This window comes from Dryobates pubescens, chromosome Z (assembly GCF_014839835.1).
Source record: "Dryobates pubescens isolate bDryPub1 chromosome Z, bDryPub1.pri, whole genome shotgun sequence".
NCBI lineage: Eukaryota > Metazoa > Chordata > Aves > Piciformes > Picidae > Dryobates > Dryobates pubescens.
This window is the reverse complement of record NC_071657.1, coordinates 65,023,312-65,037,767: the sequence shown is the minus strand read 5'-3', so window position 1 is coordinate 65,037,767 and position 14,456 is coordinate 65,023,312. Positions and strand designations below refer to the sequence as shown.

Genomic DNA, 14,456 nt, shown 5'->3' with positions numbered 1-14,456 from the left:
GTTGACTTGCTGGAACGAGTCCAGAGAAGGGCAACGAACTTGGTGAGGGGTTTGGAACACAAGCCCTATGAGGAAAGACTGAGGGAGCTGGAGTTGCTTAGCCTTGAGAGGAGACTCAGGGGTGACCTTATCACACTCTGCAGCTACCTGAAGGGAGGCTGTCTCTTCTCCCAGGCAGCCAGTACCAGAATAAGAGGACACAGTCTCAGGCTGCGCCAGGGGAGGTTTAGGTTAGAATACATAGAATACATAGAATAAACCAGGTTGGAAGAGACCTTCAAGATCATCACGTCCAACCCATCAACCAATCCAACACCGCCCAAACAACTAACCCAAGAAGTTCTACACGGAGGGAGTGATTGCCCATTGGGATGGGCTGCCTGGGGAGGTGGTGGAGTCGCCATCATTGGAGGTGTTCAGGAGGAGACTTGATGGGGTGCTTGGTGCCATGGGTTAGTTGTTTAGGTGGTGTTGGATTGGTTGATGGGTTGGACGCGATGATCTTGAAGGTCTCTTCCAACCTGGTCTGGTCCATTCCATTCCATTCCATTCCATTCCATTCCATTCCATTCCATTCCATTCCATCTCTTTTAACCTCTGTTTCCAGAGCACAGGTGACATGCTAGAACACCTCTGCCACTTTTCTCCTGCCACCAGCAGCTGCCACAGCACAGGATGTCCAAAAGCTACTCCCACACACGGTCTGCCCCACACCACCATCCCCGCTCTCGCAAGCCCCCACACTCCTGCCCCACGTACATAGCGCTGCCTGTCCGGGCTGCCCCGGTTGTCCCCGGCCGTCCCCGCCCTCACGCCCCGCCCTCTCGGGCCTCCAGCGGGCTCCCCGACTGCTCACTCCGCCCAGCCCCGCCCCTTCCGCCCGCAGAGGGGCGTGTCAAGGTCACCCGCGGCCGCGGGGCATTCTTGTGAAAGCCTCCTTTCAGTGGATTTTGGTTATAATTTTTATACCTATATAGTCCCTGCTGCCGCAGAGGTGTTAAAGCGGGGAAACCTCCGCGGCGCCTGAGGGCCACAGTCGTCCGAGGGAAGCGCTTCCGGGCCGCGCTCCGCCCCGCGGGCGTGGCCTCCCCGCCAAAAGAGGCGAGGCGCGGCGACGCCATTTTGTGGAGACAGCGCGGGGTCGGGAGCCGCACGCCGTCTGCTTCAGTCTTCTCTTGAGGAGCCGCAGCCCGCCGCCGCCGCCGCCGCCGCCATGCTCTCCGCCCGTGTGGCTGCTGCCCTCGCCCGCTCCCTGCCGCGGCAGGCCGGCCTGGTGAGCGCGGTCTCTCCTCCCTGGGCGCGCAGGGGACGGGCGCCGCCGTGGCCGCCATCTTGGTCTTAGAGGCCGCCGTGACATTGAGGCGCTGCGGCCTCTCGCCCTTCGGGATGTGGGGCGAGGGGTGTGTGGGAGTCTCACCTTAGCCATGGGTGACAGCGGAGCGCGACCCCCTGATGAGGACCTCGTGTCGGGGGGTGGGGGTGTATGTCAAGGGAACGGCGTGTCCTTCGCTGGCGGGGGAGGGGCGTGTGGGTTGCCACTGCTGGGATTCAGGTTAAGGTCTGAAAGCAGTCAGGGCGAGGGATTGCAGCTGCGAGGCTTGGCTGGGTCGCTTTTTTTCCCCTCGTGTTTGTGTGGAGAGCGAGGATGTGAAGGTCTGTCAGGATCCATTTCCAGCCCGTGTCCCTTGTGAAGGTGAACGGAGGAAAGGCGTGCCCGGACTAACGGAGACACAGCCTTCATGCGGCACGAAGCTGCGCTGGGAGCTTTCCTTGGGAGACAGCATTACAGTCTTCCAATGCAGTGATTGTCGCGATTTTTTTTTTTTGGGGGGGTGTTTTTTCTGTTGCCTTTATTTTCTTTGTGCTGTTTCCTGTGTTCTAGTCCTACTTACGCACTTCAGTAATGAGACTATAATAATGGAGCTATAATAATGGAGCTATAATATTATTAGTCCGTTTTACAGGACCATGAGAGGTGTGCCACTGTTGTCTTTATACCCCAAGCTTTTTGATGGTGAGCCAAAAGGTGGCTGAGGAGAGGGGCTGTTGCTCTGGGAGACTCTGCGGTGCTGTGCCAATGACATCAGTGCACTGTAGAAGAACGTTGCTTAGAGCAGTCTCCTGTACTGCCTGTTCTTGCTTAGCAGTGCTGGAGTTGATTACATAATTACAATTTGTGAATGAAGTGCTGTGAGCATCGCCTCAGGACTCAGACACACTTGATATGTCTTAGCTCCTTCAGTCTGTTGCATTTAAATTTTGTATTGAATGATTGAGGAGATCTCAGTGTTACTAAAACAATGAACTTATTCTAGGTTTCCAGAAATGCCCTGGGTGCAGCATTTGTTGCAACAAGGAACATTCATGCCTCCAAGACATGCTTTCAGAAAACTGGTGAGTTTGAAAACGGTCTTCATGTAATAATGCTGTTTACGTGCTTACTGTATCAAAGAAAAATCAGATTGCATCAGTTGACAAAACAGTTGAGGACAGCTACGTACTGACAGTGTTTAGCAGGAAGCTTTGGGTTGCAGAGCCCCATCCAGAAGACTTCACTTCTAATTATTCAAATTATGTCCAGACCTGAGGAGTGGTGACATGTCAGTTGGCTTACACAGCTTAGCTGCTTCCTGAGGATTCAATTCAGTGTTCCGACTGATGCAGAATTACTTGGAAAATGCTTCAAATGCTGATTTCCTGGCTTGTTTGAATCTATATGAAGGAACGTGTGACTTTGCCAGGCCTGCCTGGGTTTGACCTTGTGTCCTTGAGCATAACGTCTGTTGCTGCCAATGCCTTGGCATTTGGAGAAGGCCGCAGCACTGCAGAGATGTATTTTTGGTGGTTGCTCCTGTACCGTTGTTGAAGTGGTTTAGGATGATTAAAGGTAGCATTAGGTAACAATAGTTTCACAGTGTTACTTACTGTTTCCTAACTGAGTAAATAGAAAGCTGGAGGTACACTGCCAGACAAATCTGAGGAAGATGGAGAACACGTTTTCGTAGCTTACATCAAGCAACTCGCTTCTTCAGTGTATTGAATTCCTTTACATGTATTTGGATCTTGGTCTACAGATTGGTTTACCAGGACATTTTGATGCTTGCAGCCTCAGTAAACGCTCTGCAATTGGAGCTAGCATGTCTGTTTTTTCTGAGCTAAGGCTAATTGTTTAACTGCTTTCTAAAGAGAGATTGTTAAACAGCCATCAATATTTTGATTGAAGCTGGCTCGTAATGATGAGTTCCAGCTGCTTTCATCAGTGGTGAATATGGAAACTTTCTTAGGCATCCTGAAGGAAGAGCGTCACTTGCTGCACCATGTAGTACACCTGAGAAAGGGTGCCTTGGCTTGTGAGTTCAAGACAAGCTTATTAAATTCATACTGTGCCTTAATGTGCTTAATGTTGTTTGAAACATCTCTTGCCAGGTACTGCTGAGGTATCTTCTATTCTGGAGGAACGTATTCTAGGAGCGGACACCTCTGCTGAGCTTGAGGAGACTGGCCGTGTGCTCTCAATCGGTGATGGTATTGCCCGTGTGTATGGCCTGAGGAATGTCCAAGCAGAAGAAATGGTTGAATTCTCTTCTGGACTGAAGGTAAGCTCCCACTAAACCAGTTTGTTTAGCCTAGAAACACAAAGAAGGCTTTTTTAAAGCAGAACATGACTTGGTGCTTGGAGGTAGGTACTTCAGTGCTGCGTCTACAGAATAACAGTATAGCTTTAGTATATAGTAAGTGGCTGATACAGCATGACAAAAAGGTTTGTCATAGTTTGCTATCAGTACCTGATGCTTGGCCAACATTGGAGATTTATTTAGATTAATCTAGAAAGTGTTTTCATTACGCTGGCATGGGATTTTGTTTTCTATGGGTTTAGGCTGGCTTTTCTGGTAATACTGGCCTGTGCTGCAATACAGTGTATAGTTTTCTGACTGAGGACTCCTAAGAGTAGACGAGAGTTAAAAAACTGTCTGTTCCAAGAGTACTGCTAACAGCTCTTCAGTATTACCTTATGCAGAGAAGTGAGTGCTTTTCTCACGCAGTAATTGAACTCTGTTTTCTGCTTGGTTCTCTGACTGGTATGGAAGAAGTACATTTATCATAGATACAACCAGAACATTGACTATTCTTAAAAGTAATATCAAGGTGATTATTCTACAGTATATGTTATCCAATGTGATTGTGGCAGTTTCAGGCTATGCCTTCTTCAAAAGCAGCTGCAGATTTTCAAGCAGAAGAGTGGAGAAATAGGAACAAATCCACAGTTGGGTGTAAAAGGCAAATGAGACTATTCTAAATGAATTTCATGGGCCAGATGTGAGGTGTACCCCTAGCAATACAGAATAGAATAGAATAAACCAGGTTGGAAAAGACCTTCAAGATCATTGCGTCCAACCCATCAACCAGTCCAAGCTGCCTAATCAACTAACCCATGGCACCAAGCACCCCATCAAGTCTCCTCCTGAACACCTCCAGTGATGGTGACTCCACCACCTCCCCAGGCAGCCCATTCCAATGGGCAATCACTCTCTCTGTGTAGAACTTCTTCCCAACATCCAGCCTAAACCTCCCCTGGCACAGTTTCAGACTGTGTCCTCTTGTTCTGGTGCTGGGTGCCTGGGAGAAGAGACCAACCTCTGCCTGTCCACAGCCCCCCTTCAGGTAGTTGTAGTGAGCAATAAGGTCACCCCTGAGCCTCCTCTTCTCCAGGCAACCCCAGCTCCCTCAGTCTTTCCTCACAGGGCTGTGTTCCAAGCTCCTCACCAACTTTGTTGCCCTTCTCTGGACTCGTTCCAGCAAGTCATCCTCCTTCCTAAACTGAGGGGCCCAGAACTGGACACAGGACTCAAGGTGTGGCCTAACCAGTACAGGGGGAGAATGACCTCCCTGCTCCTGCTGGCCACACTGTTCCTGATGCAGGCCAGGATGCCACTGGCCCTTTTGGCTGCCTGGGCATACTGCAGGCTCATATCTCACATCCCACTTCTTTCCCTTCTCTCTCTGCTGGCATTCTGCTCTGCTTCACTGGGAGACCCTTGTGAGCTAACTTTGAGATATGACCGTGAACTTCTAACAACGCTTTGAGCTAACAGCTCTCTAACATATTTTCCTCTTTTCTCCTAATGAAACAGAGGAGATGGGGGGAGGGAAAGGTTAGGGGGAAAATCAGGGCAGTTTTTCCCCTGTTGAGGTGGGGTTCTGTGCCATTTTCTTTCTATAAATACCTGTATAATATTGTAAATCCTGTGTATTGTTACATACTCATTGCATTCCACTGCAGAGTGTAGTTTTGCTTGTGAATACAGCTCTGTTTGCTTTCCCTGACTGAGTTGAGCCGAGCTTTCTGTTAGGCTAGGTTAAGCCATCACAGAGATCTACACCGGTATTGAACTGTCAGAACTCTCACAAATGTCAGTATGTGATTTCTCAGGATAATGTGATCTTTGTCCTAGGGTATGTCCTTGAATTTGGAGCCCGACAACGTCGGTGTTGTCGTGTTTGGTAACGACAGATTGATCAAGGAGGGAGATGTTGTGAAGAGGACTGGTGCCATTGTGGATGTTCCAGTTGGGGAAGAGCTGCTGGGCCGTGTTGTGGATGCCCTGGGCAATCCTATTGATGGCAAGGTAAGCGTAACTAGGTGTTGGGTACTGCTGCTTGTATCTGTGTGATAAAGGCTGCAGCAGGTGTTTTCCTCTCTTTTAAGGGCCCTATTACAGCTAAGACCCGTAGAAGAGTTGGTTTGAAGGCCCCTGGGATCATCCCCAGGATCTCTGTGCGTGAACCTATGCAGACTGGTATCAAGGCTGTGGACAGCTTGGTGCCAATTGGCCGTGGCCAGCGTGAGCTAATCATCGGTGACAGGCAGACTGGGTAAGTTACATGTCCAGCCTAAAAATGCTTCCTGAGAAGTGCACACTGATGAACAAAACTGAACACAAGTGGGAGAACCACAGGCAGCTTAATTTACAATCTGTGTGTTATACAGGAAAACTTCAATTGCTATTGACACAATAATCAACCAGAAACGATTCAACGATGGCACGGATGAGAAAAAGAAGCTGTACTGTATTTATGTTGCAATTGGACAGAAGAGGTCTACTGTTGCTCAGCTGGTGAAGAGGCTTACTGATGCAGGTACAGAATTTGACGATCATTGAGCCTGATAAGTACTGACATCTTTTTCTCATTATAATGCTGAAAATAATGCCATGATCTCCTAGCTGCTGCTTACTAGATGTAAAAGGTTTTGTTTTTCTGAACAAGAAATCTGGGGAAAAGAACCATTTTTTGCTACACAGCATTAGAGGACTGGTATAAGGCCCCAAACCTGCTGAACTGCTCCTGGAAAAGTCAGCTTCCAAGAAGTGTTTTTCTTTTTTCTAGCAAGAGTTCACAGCTTCGTCTTTGCAGTCATGCTGGCCTGATGACAAGATACTGCCCAGATGTATTTATGGGCTTGACATTAGATTGCAAGTTTAGTGGAGAGACTTGACTACCCAGATCCAAGGGATAAATGATAGCATCTTCTCAGAAATAGTGATCTGATTCACCCAGGCTGCATGTAACAGAGCTTACCTCTTGCCTGCTGGTCAAGCAGTCACACTTAGAAGTCCATTTTGAAGACACTGGTTCTATGAAACAAAGGGTGTTATCCCCTTGCAGAAGGCAGGAAGTTAGGCTTCCAAACTCAAGTGTATCTTAGTGGAAGCCTAAACTTCACTTTAAGTTGGAAAGAAGTCTGTAACCTGGTGTGAACTGGCTGCTGAAGCTGCTTGAGTGACTTGAGCAGCCAGGTACGCTACTGAAGAGCGGTGTTCTTTCCTGTATAATTCTGCCTGGGCTTGCTTCAGGGACCTGTCATTCACATGCATGTTGTATTTGCTGATAGTGGGTGTGATGAAGTAATACACTCACTGGTGTTTGTCTCCAATTCTTTCCAGATGCCATGAAGTACACTATTGTGGTGTCTGCCACAGCATCTGATGCAGCACCCCTTCAGTATCTGGCTCCCTATTCAGGCTGCTCCATGGGAGAATACTTCAGAGACAATGGAAAACACGCTTTAATCATCTATGATGACTTATCCAAACAGGTCAGGAAGAATTGTTTATGGGCCTTGTAGTCTAGCATTGGTGTTTAAGACCACCTTAGGTTTAGAAACCCAAAATTTTAAACGAGGTAGTGAAATCAGAACTTGCACTTTGTACCGTGCAGGCTGTTGCCTATCGTCAGATGTCTCTGCTGCTGCGTCGTCCACCTGGTCGTGAAGCCTACCCAGGTGATGTGTTCTACCTGCATTCTCGCCTGCTGGAGAGAGCAGCCAAAATGAATGATTCCTTTGGAGGTGGCTCCCTGACTGCCTTGCCTGTCATTGAAACTCAGGCTGGTGATGTGTCTGCTTACATTCCAACCAACGTGATCTCCATAACTGATGGGCAGGTAGGACATCTTCGCATGTCGGTGTTTCTGTACAACTTACCAGCAGGTCTCTGAGGAGGCTTCCAGGCTTCTGACCAAGACAATAAAGCAATTTTCTTCTACAGATCTTCCTTGAAACTGAGTTGTTCTACAAAGGTATCCGTCCAGCCATCAACGTTGGTCTGTCTGTGTCCCGTGTTGGTTCTGCTGCTCAGACCAGGGCTATGAAGCAGGTAAGCAGGAAGCGGCTTGTTTCCTCTCACTAGAGTTAGTATAGACTAGAACTAACCAGGTTGGAGAAGACCTCTGAGATCACAGAATCCAACACATCACCCTACACCATCTACTCAACTAAACCATGGCACCAAGTGCCTCAGCCAGGCTCTTCCTAAACACCTCCAGGGATGGTGACTCCACCACCTCCCTGGGCAGCCCATTCCAATGGCCAGTCTCTCTTCCTATGAAGAGCTTCTTCCTAACATCCAGCCTAAACCTCTTCTGGTGCAGCTTGAGGCTGTGTCCTCTAGTAGTGTGTAGGCTTTCCAACCCACTTCACTCTAAAGAGCTGTGAGTAGAGAGAATAAAGCTTTGGATTCCTCAGAATTACGAAGTGATTTAAACAAACATCAGGGATCTTCTTGGTGTTTCTGTTGCCTATTGAGAGTGGGAGGAGAACTGAGACTAGGATCTGCATGAAGATACAGGGTTGTTAATTTCAGTATGCTGAACAGGGTACTAATCTTTGCTAGAAACAGGAAACGTTCTCTTAACCTCACACTTTGAGTTCAGATAGGGAATTAAAGAGTACTACTAGCTGTGAGGTGGGAGGTGTAACATGCTCCTGTTAAAAAGGCCAAGTAGGTAGTGTGGTTTGTAGCACTGCACATGGCCATCTGTCAGAAGCCTGAGATTCACTTGACTGGTATGCAAGGTAAAATGACTTGTGACAACTCCCAGCTGACTGCTAGAAACATTCAAAAAACTGATCCATCCCAGTCTGACCTGTATATTGTGTGGTAGGTGGCAGGTACCATGAAGCTGGAATTGGCTCAGTACCGTGAAGTAGCTGCCTTTGCTCAGTTTGGGTCTGATCTGGATGCTGCCACACAGCAGCTGCTGAACCGTGGTGTACGTCTGACAGAGCTGCTCAAGCAGGGACAGTACGGTGAGTGCACTGCCCGTGGTGCAAACAGGGCTGGCCTTTGTGGCAGTGTTTACCATACCCATTTGGCTGACCTGGGCAATGCAAACTTCAGCCACAGTGTGTTTGTGTGGTTGATCTTCAAATGTGTCTCAGTGTAAAAAGTGCTTGCTTTTCTGCAGTTCCCATGGCCATTGAGGAGCAGGTTGCAGTCATCTATGCTGGTGTAAGAGGTCACTTGGACAAGCTGGAGCCCAGCAAAATCACTAAATTCGAGAGTGCTTTCCTGGCTCATGTACTGAGCCAGCACCAGGCCCTGCTCTCCACAATCAGGTATGATGGCTTGTTTCATCCCTAGGGTATTGGCTTGATGGCTGGAGTGCAGATAATGGTAACTAAACTATTAATTAGTGTATTGTGGAACATCAGGCCCTAAGCTACCTGTACAAAACTGGAGGTTAAATCAGCCTTCGTGCTGACCTTGCCCTGCTGTCCAGAGCTCAGCTTTGTCTCCAGTTTCATTTGGGAAATCCATCTGATGCTTAAAAAGTACCTAGTTGTATACCCCTCTTCTAATCTGATACTAAAATTACTTAGTTCACATACTGTTGATAGCTTTAAACTTCTGTTGCACTGTGTATGACGTGCTGCTCACTGCCTTCTCTGCCGCTGAGTGGACCATGGGGGAGTGACTGTTTCCATGGCTGTGTCCTGTAAAGTGGTCCTGGTTTGTTTTGCCATGAGTCAGATCATGTGCTTCCCATCTCTGAGGCATAGCTCTCCGGAAGATGGAGCCTTGTTGAGCTATGTACAGCTGCTTTTAAAGCACTTGTTGACAAACTTTAGTTCTTGAGCAGGACAGGTGTTTTAAAAGAATGGTTGCACACTACTTTATACATGGATGTGTTCATGTGAGAAGTTACAGCAACCATTGGAAGGCTTTTTCTTTGCTTTGGTGACTGTGTTTGTTCCTGTGTCAGAAGTTTAACTGAACTCTTTCAACAGGACCGAAGGGAAGATCTCTGACCAGACAGAAGCCAAGTTGAAGGAAATAGTCACAAATTTCCTGGCTACTTTTGAGGCATGAACTTCAAACTGGTGAAACAGACGAGGCTATTGTTCGCATCCTGTGCTCTGGCTCCATCAAAGACTTAAAGTATGTGCGACTTGAATGTACAGTTCTCAGCGAGAATAAAAGCTGCCCTCTAAAAAAGCTGCTCCATTCTGTCGTAAATTACTGCTGCTGCACAGCAGCACGTGCCTTGGAAACCACAGGGTTAAACTTCCCTGCATGCACACTAGCCCAAGGAACTCTGAGGGGTCTTCACTCTTAGGTGTGTCAGCCTCCTCTTACAAGGAGAGGTGGGAGTTAGCGTCTAGTTGTCTCCACTTCTGTCAAACTGTCTGCAATTGTTACTGGTTTGTGGGGAGGTTGAGTAGCAGAGCATCTGCTCAGTTTCCTGACTTCTCCATTCTCTTGGAGGTATGGTGTTAGAACTATGTGGGATGTGAGGAAGTTCAATTTAACGTTGCTCTGGTGTATTCAACTGTACCCTTGTTCACAGGAACTTGGTCCTTAATACCTCATGTTGCCTGTGGTTAGGACTTTTGTGGGGGGCTGTTTCCTTTGTCTCACAACTTCCTTTACAAGAGTACCCTGCCTCCTGTCATAGAAGCAGTAAGGTTGGGAAAGAACACGGAGATGCATCAAGTCACCCAGCACCTCATGACAACTAAACCATGGCTTCAAGTGTCATGTCCAATCCTTTTTTGAACACCTCAAGGGATGGTGATTCCACCACTTCCCTGGGCAGCACATTCCAATGGCCAATCTCTTTCTGGGAAGAACTTTCTCCTCACTTCCAGCCTAAACCTCCCCTGGCACAGCTTGAGACTGTGTCCTCTTGTTCTGGTGCTGGTTGCCTGGGAGAAGAGACCAACCCCTTGTCTACAACCTCTTTTCAGGTAAAGAGCAATAAGGTCTCCCCTCAGCCTCTTCACATGCAGTATCACAAGCAATTGAAAACACTTTAATACCCAGACTAAGAAGTGCCTCTGTTAAGGGCTTGAGTGTTTTTGAGAGTATAAACTGTGGCTTCTGCAGTACAGGAGAATGAACAACACTTCCAGGCTGAAAGTGTTAGCTTTATGGAGGAGTGGGCATGTTAGGTGAGGGGTGTGCTCCAGTAGTGGGGGGGGGGGGAGCTTCCTGTAGCGTTAATTACTACTATGGTGAAGCCTCTTGATCTGGCTGCCCTATGTCCCTTGTCCCCTTCCAGGATGGCTGTTGCAGCTTGCTGCTCCATTTTCACACATTGACTAACCCCAGTCAGGTGTTGGTGTCGCTGCAACATGTTTTGCTTGCATGCTGCTGAAGCAAGAAAGCACTGAGCCCAGGGCTGGCAGTCCAAAATTGCAGAGGTGTCTGTAACAAGTGTTCTGCGGTTCTGATTGCTGTCCTGTTCCCTGCTGTGACTTGAAGGTGGTAGTTTCCCTATTAAAGAACCATAATGGTGAATAGGTCCCATGCAGTCAGGTAGAAGGATGGTGGGGCTGGTGTTTGAAGGATTATTCCCATGTCCTGAGAGGTGCTGCAGAAAGAAACAGCGAGTGGAGCATGGCAGCATGGGGTTGTGGTGCAGGTTTGTGCCCTCTTGTGCTGGGAGTATGTACAGCATCAGCCTTGCTAAATCGGCTTGAAGACCTGATGCAGAAAATGCACCGTGGTGTCAGTGCTGCTGTGTGCAGGTGACACCAAAGCTGATGTGTGGCTGGTGGTGCTGGTTGGAGCTTTACCTGGAGTCTAAAAGCCCAAATGGTAACAGATTGAGAGTCCTTCCCCTCCCTTTCCTGGTAAAGGTAAACCAAATCAGGTAGGGGAGAGGAAGGGTAAATTCACAGAAGAAACAGTCTGGAATCGGTTTGGAAGTAAAAGAGGTAATTTTTTAACTATTTAGCAGTAAGAGGGAGGGTTTACAAAGATAAGGGATAAGGATAAATAGGAACATAAGCCCGGATGGCCTTTTATTCACCGGATGTAGGTGGATTCAGTTCTTGAGAAAAGGCGTGGATGCGGCTGGGAAAGTAGGCCCCCACCGTGTGGTCAATGCAGGAAGCACAGCAGACGCCCTCTCGAGCATGCGAACCAGGGGAAAAGGGAAATAAAAGATGTCCACCCTTTTTATAGGCTTGCTGCACAGGAAGGGGGAGCGGAATAGACCACTTTTGACCGAGGGGCTCAGTGCTCCTAGGAGGGGGAAAACTAAGTCTCTCTCTGCCCACCTGGATCAAGTTTCTTCTGGGTTCCTTTATCAGCCCCCATCAAGGATGGGTGCAACCGAGCACACTGGTGCCGTAGGGCTGATGCTGAATGGTCACTTCACACTGCTCTGTCCTACTGGCTTTGGGTCTCAGCCCTGCTTGAGCTTCCCTGTCTGTCTTAATGTGCCCTTCCAGCGCAGTCACAGCAGGCAGGAAACTTGGCGCTTCGTAATAGAACTCACAGCCTGGAGATTTTGGTGTGCTTGCAGCTGGGTAGCAACCAGACTCCAGTCAGGTTGCTTAAAACCTCTTCAAATCTGTGACAGACTTTTCAGATCTGAACCATGGATGTGACCCTGCTGATGGGGCTGGAACTGCAGCCATGACCACTGAAAGAAAAATTGATGCAAGCCTGCCTTAGTTGGCAGGAAGCTCAGAAATGTTTGCCAAGAGCCACTGGCCTCTGGTTATGACTTACCAGATTTATGTCAGAAAAGGGAAAATGCACTTTTTTATTAGTTAGTTTTTTGTGGGGGTGGTTTTGTTTGTTTTGTGTTGTTTTCTACCTCACTGGACTGTTACAGCAAACAGCAGCTTAGGGCAGCAGGCATGACTCAGGATTTCCAGAGTCATGTCTCTTCTTTCTCTTTATTTTAAGAACAGCTCTGAGGTCAGGAACACAGCATGTCATCTCAGACACTGTTTCCTAATAAGCCAAGGCTATGAAACCTTCCCAGACTATTCCGGCAACCTCTGGCCAAGCCAGGAGTGGGGAAGGTGCTGTGGGTTGCCTGGGTGTGATGCTGAACTTCCATGTCTGTTCTTGTGAAACTGGGGGTCAGTTGGGTTTAGCTATAACCAGTAGGTTTACTCCTGTTGCGCAGTGATACCGTGCCTTGCAGCCCCACCAATCCCATAGAGTCATCTTTGTTTGTTAAGCAGCCCTTTAACATCACTGAGTCCAACCCAGCACAGCCACATCACAAAATCATTGCCTGAAGCACCACATGGAATCACAGAATTGTCAGGGTTGGAAGGGACCTCAAGGATCATCCAGTCCCAACCACCCCTGCTATGGGCAGGGACACCTCACTCTACAGCAGGTTGCTCACAGCCAACGCAGCCTGGTCTTCAAAACCTCCAGGGACGAGGCCTCCACTACCTCCCTGGGCAACCTGTGCAGTGTGGTAGGTTGAGAGGCCAATTCTCCCACCACGGGCAAAAGAAAAAGCCTCAGACAAACGATTGCAAAAATGGTGCAAAGTTTAAATGGAAAAAGAAATAACAATAAAAGTTTTACAGAGAACCACAAGCACTGTGACAAAAGAGAGACATCCCAAAACATACCAAAAAGCATCCCACCCCCACCTGAGGGTTCACCCAAAACCCCTAGGGTTCTTTCTCCTCCCCCTGCCTAGTGAGGCCCAAGAGGGGCTGCAAGGTGGTTTATGCCATTACCCAGGTAGCAGTGAGGGAAGAAAGTGGAAATGCAGGACCCCTGCTAATGTCTTCTAGGGGAGCAGGGCAATACCTGCCTGTGCCCACCCATTGGGCTGGTCCCTTTGTGGCATCACAGGTGTGGCCTGCACGGCAGCACCCAGCCTGAACCACCACAGCCAGTCTCTCACCACCCTTATGGGGAACAACTCCTTCCTAACATCCAATCTCAATCTACCCATGTCTAGTTTTTTTTTCCATCTCCCCCCAGTCCTATCACTCCCTGACACCCTCAAAAGTCCCTCCCCAGCTTTCTTGCAGCCCCCTTCAGACACTGGAACGCCACAATGAGGTCTCCTCAGAACCTTCTCTTCTCTAGACTGAACAGCCCCAACTCTCTCAGTCTGTCCTCATAGCAGAGCAGCTCCAGCCCTCTGCTCATCCTCATGGCCCTTCTCTGGACACCTTCCAGCACCTCCAGATCCTTCCTGGAACAGAGGCTCCAGAACTGGACACAGAGCTCCAACTGTGGTCTCAGAAGAATGGAGTAGAGGGGGAGAATCCCCTCCCTGGCCCTGCTGGCCACATTTCTCTTGATGCAGCCCAGGCTCTGCTTGGCTCTCTGGGCTGCAAGTGCTCACTGCTGGCTCATGTTGAGCTTCTCCTCCCCCAGCACCCCCAGGTCCTTTTCTTCAGGGCTGCTCTCAAGCCAGTCCCTGCCCAGCCTATATCAGTGCTTGGGATTGCCCTGACCCAGCTGACCTTGCACTTGGTCTTGTTGAACCTCATGAGGCTGTCATGGGCTCACCTCTCCAGCCTGTCTAGGTCCCTCTGGATGGATCCCTTTCCTCCATCTACACATCTGTTAGACACTTCCACACACTGTGACTCCACCACTTCCCTGTGCAGCCTGTTAAATGCTTGACAGCCCTTTAGGTGAGGAATTTTTCCCTGGTGTCCAATCTAAAACTCTCCTTGATGTGCAGCTGGATGCTATTACCTCTCATTCTGTCACTTTATGTGGGAGGAGAGACCATCGCCTATCTCACTAGAGCCTCCCCTCTCAGGTAGTTGTGGAGGGTGATATAGTCTCACCTCAGAGCCTCCTCCTCTCTAGACTGAACAATGCCAGTTTCCTCAGCTGCTCCCTTGAAAACCTGTTCTCCAGACCCCTCAACAGCTTTGCTGTGATCTC

At 48.8% G+C, this 14,456-nt stretch overlaps 1 protein-coding gene across 1 annotated transcript; it reads left to right on the top strand.

The window, feature by feature from the left end:
- The first annotated feature begins 1,156 nt into the window (after positions 1–1,156).
- ATP5F1A (ATP synthase F1 subunit alpha) lies at positions 1,157–9,776 on the top strand. The gene is made up of 12 exons (XM_054178661.1): positions 1,157–1,273; positions 2,316–2,394; positions 3,427–3,596; positions 5,454–5,627; positions 5,708–5,874; positions 5,990–6,138; positions 6,945–7,096; positions 7,219–7,443; positions 7,548–7,655; positions 8,443–8,587; positions 8,746–8,896; positions 9,569–9,776. Exons 1-12 carry the CDS (start codon positions 1,214–1,216, stop codon positions 9,648–9,650), a joined length of 1,662 nt encoding a protein of 553 aa, XP_054034636.1. The 5' UTR covers positions 1,157–1,213; the 3' UTR covers positions 9,651–9,776.
- Positions 9,777–14,456: the final 4,680 nt, after the last annotated feature.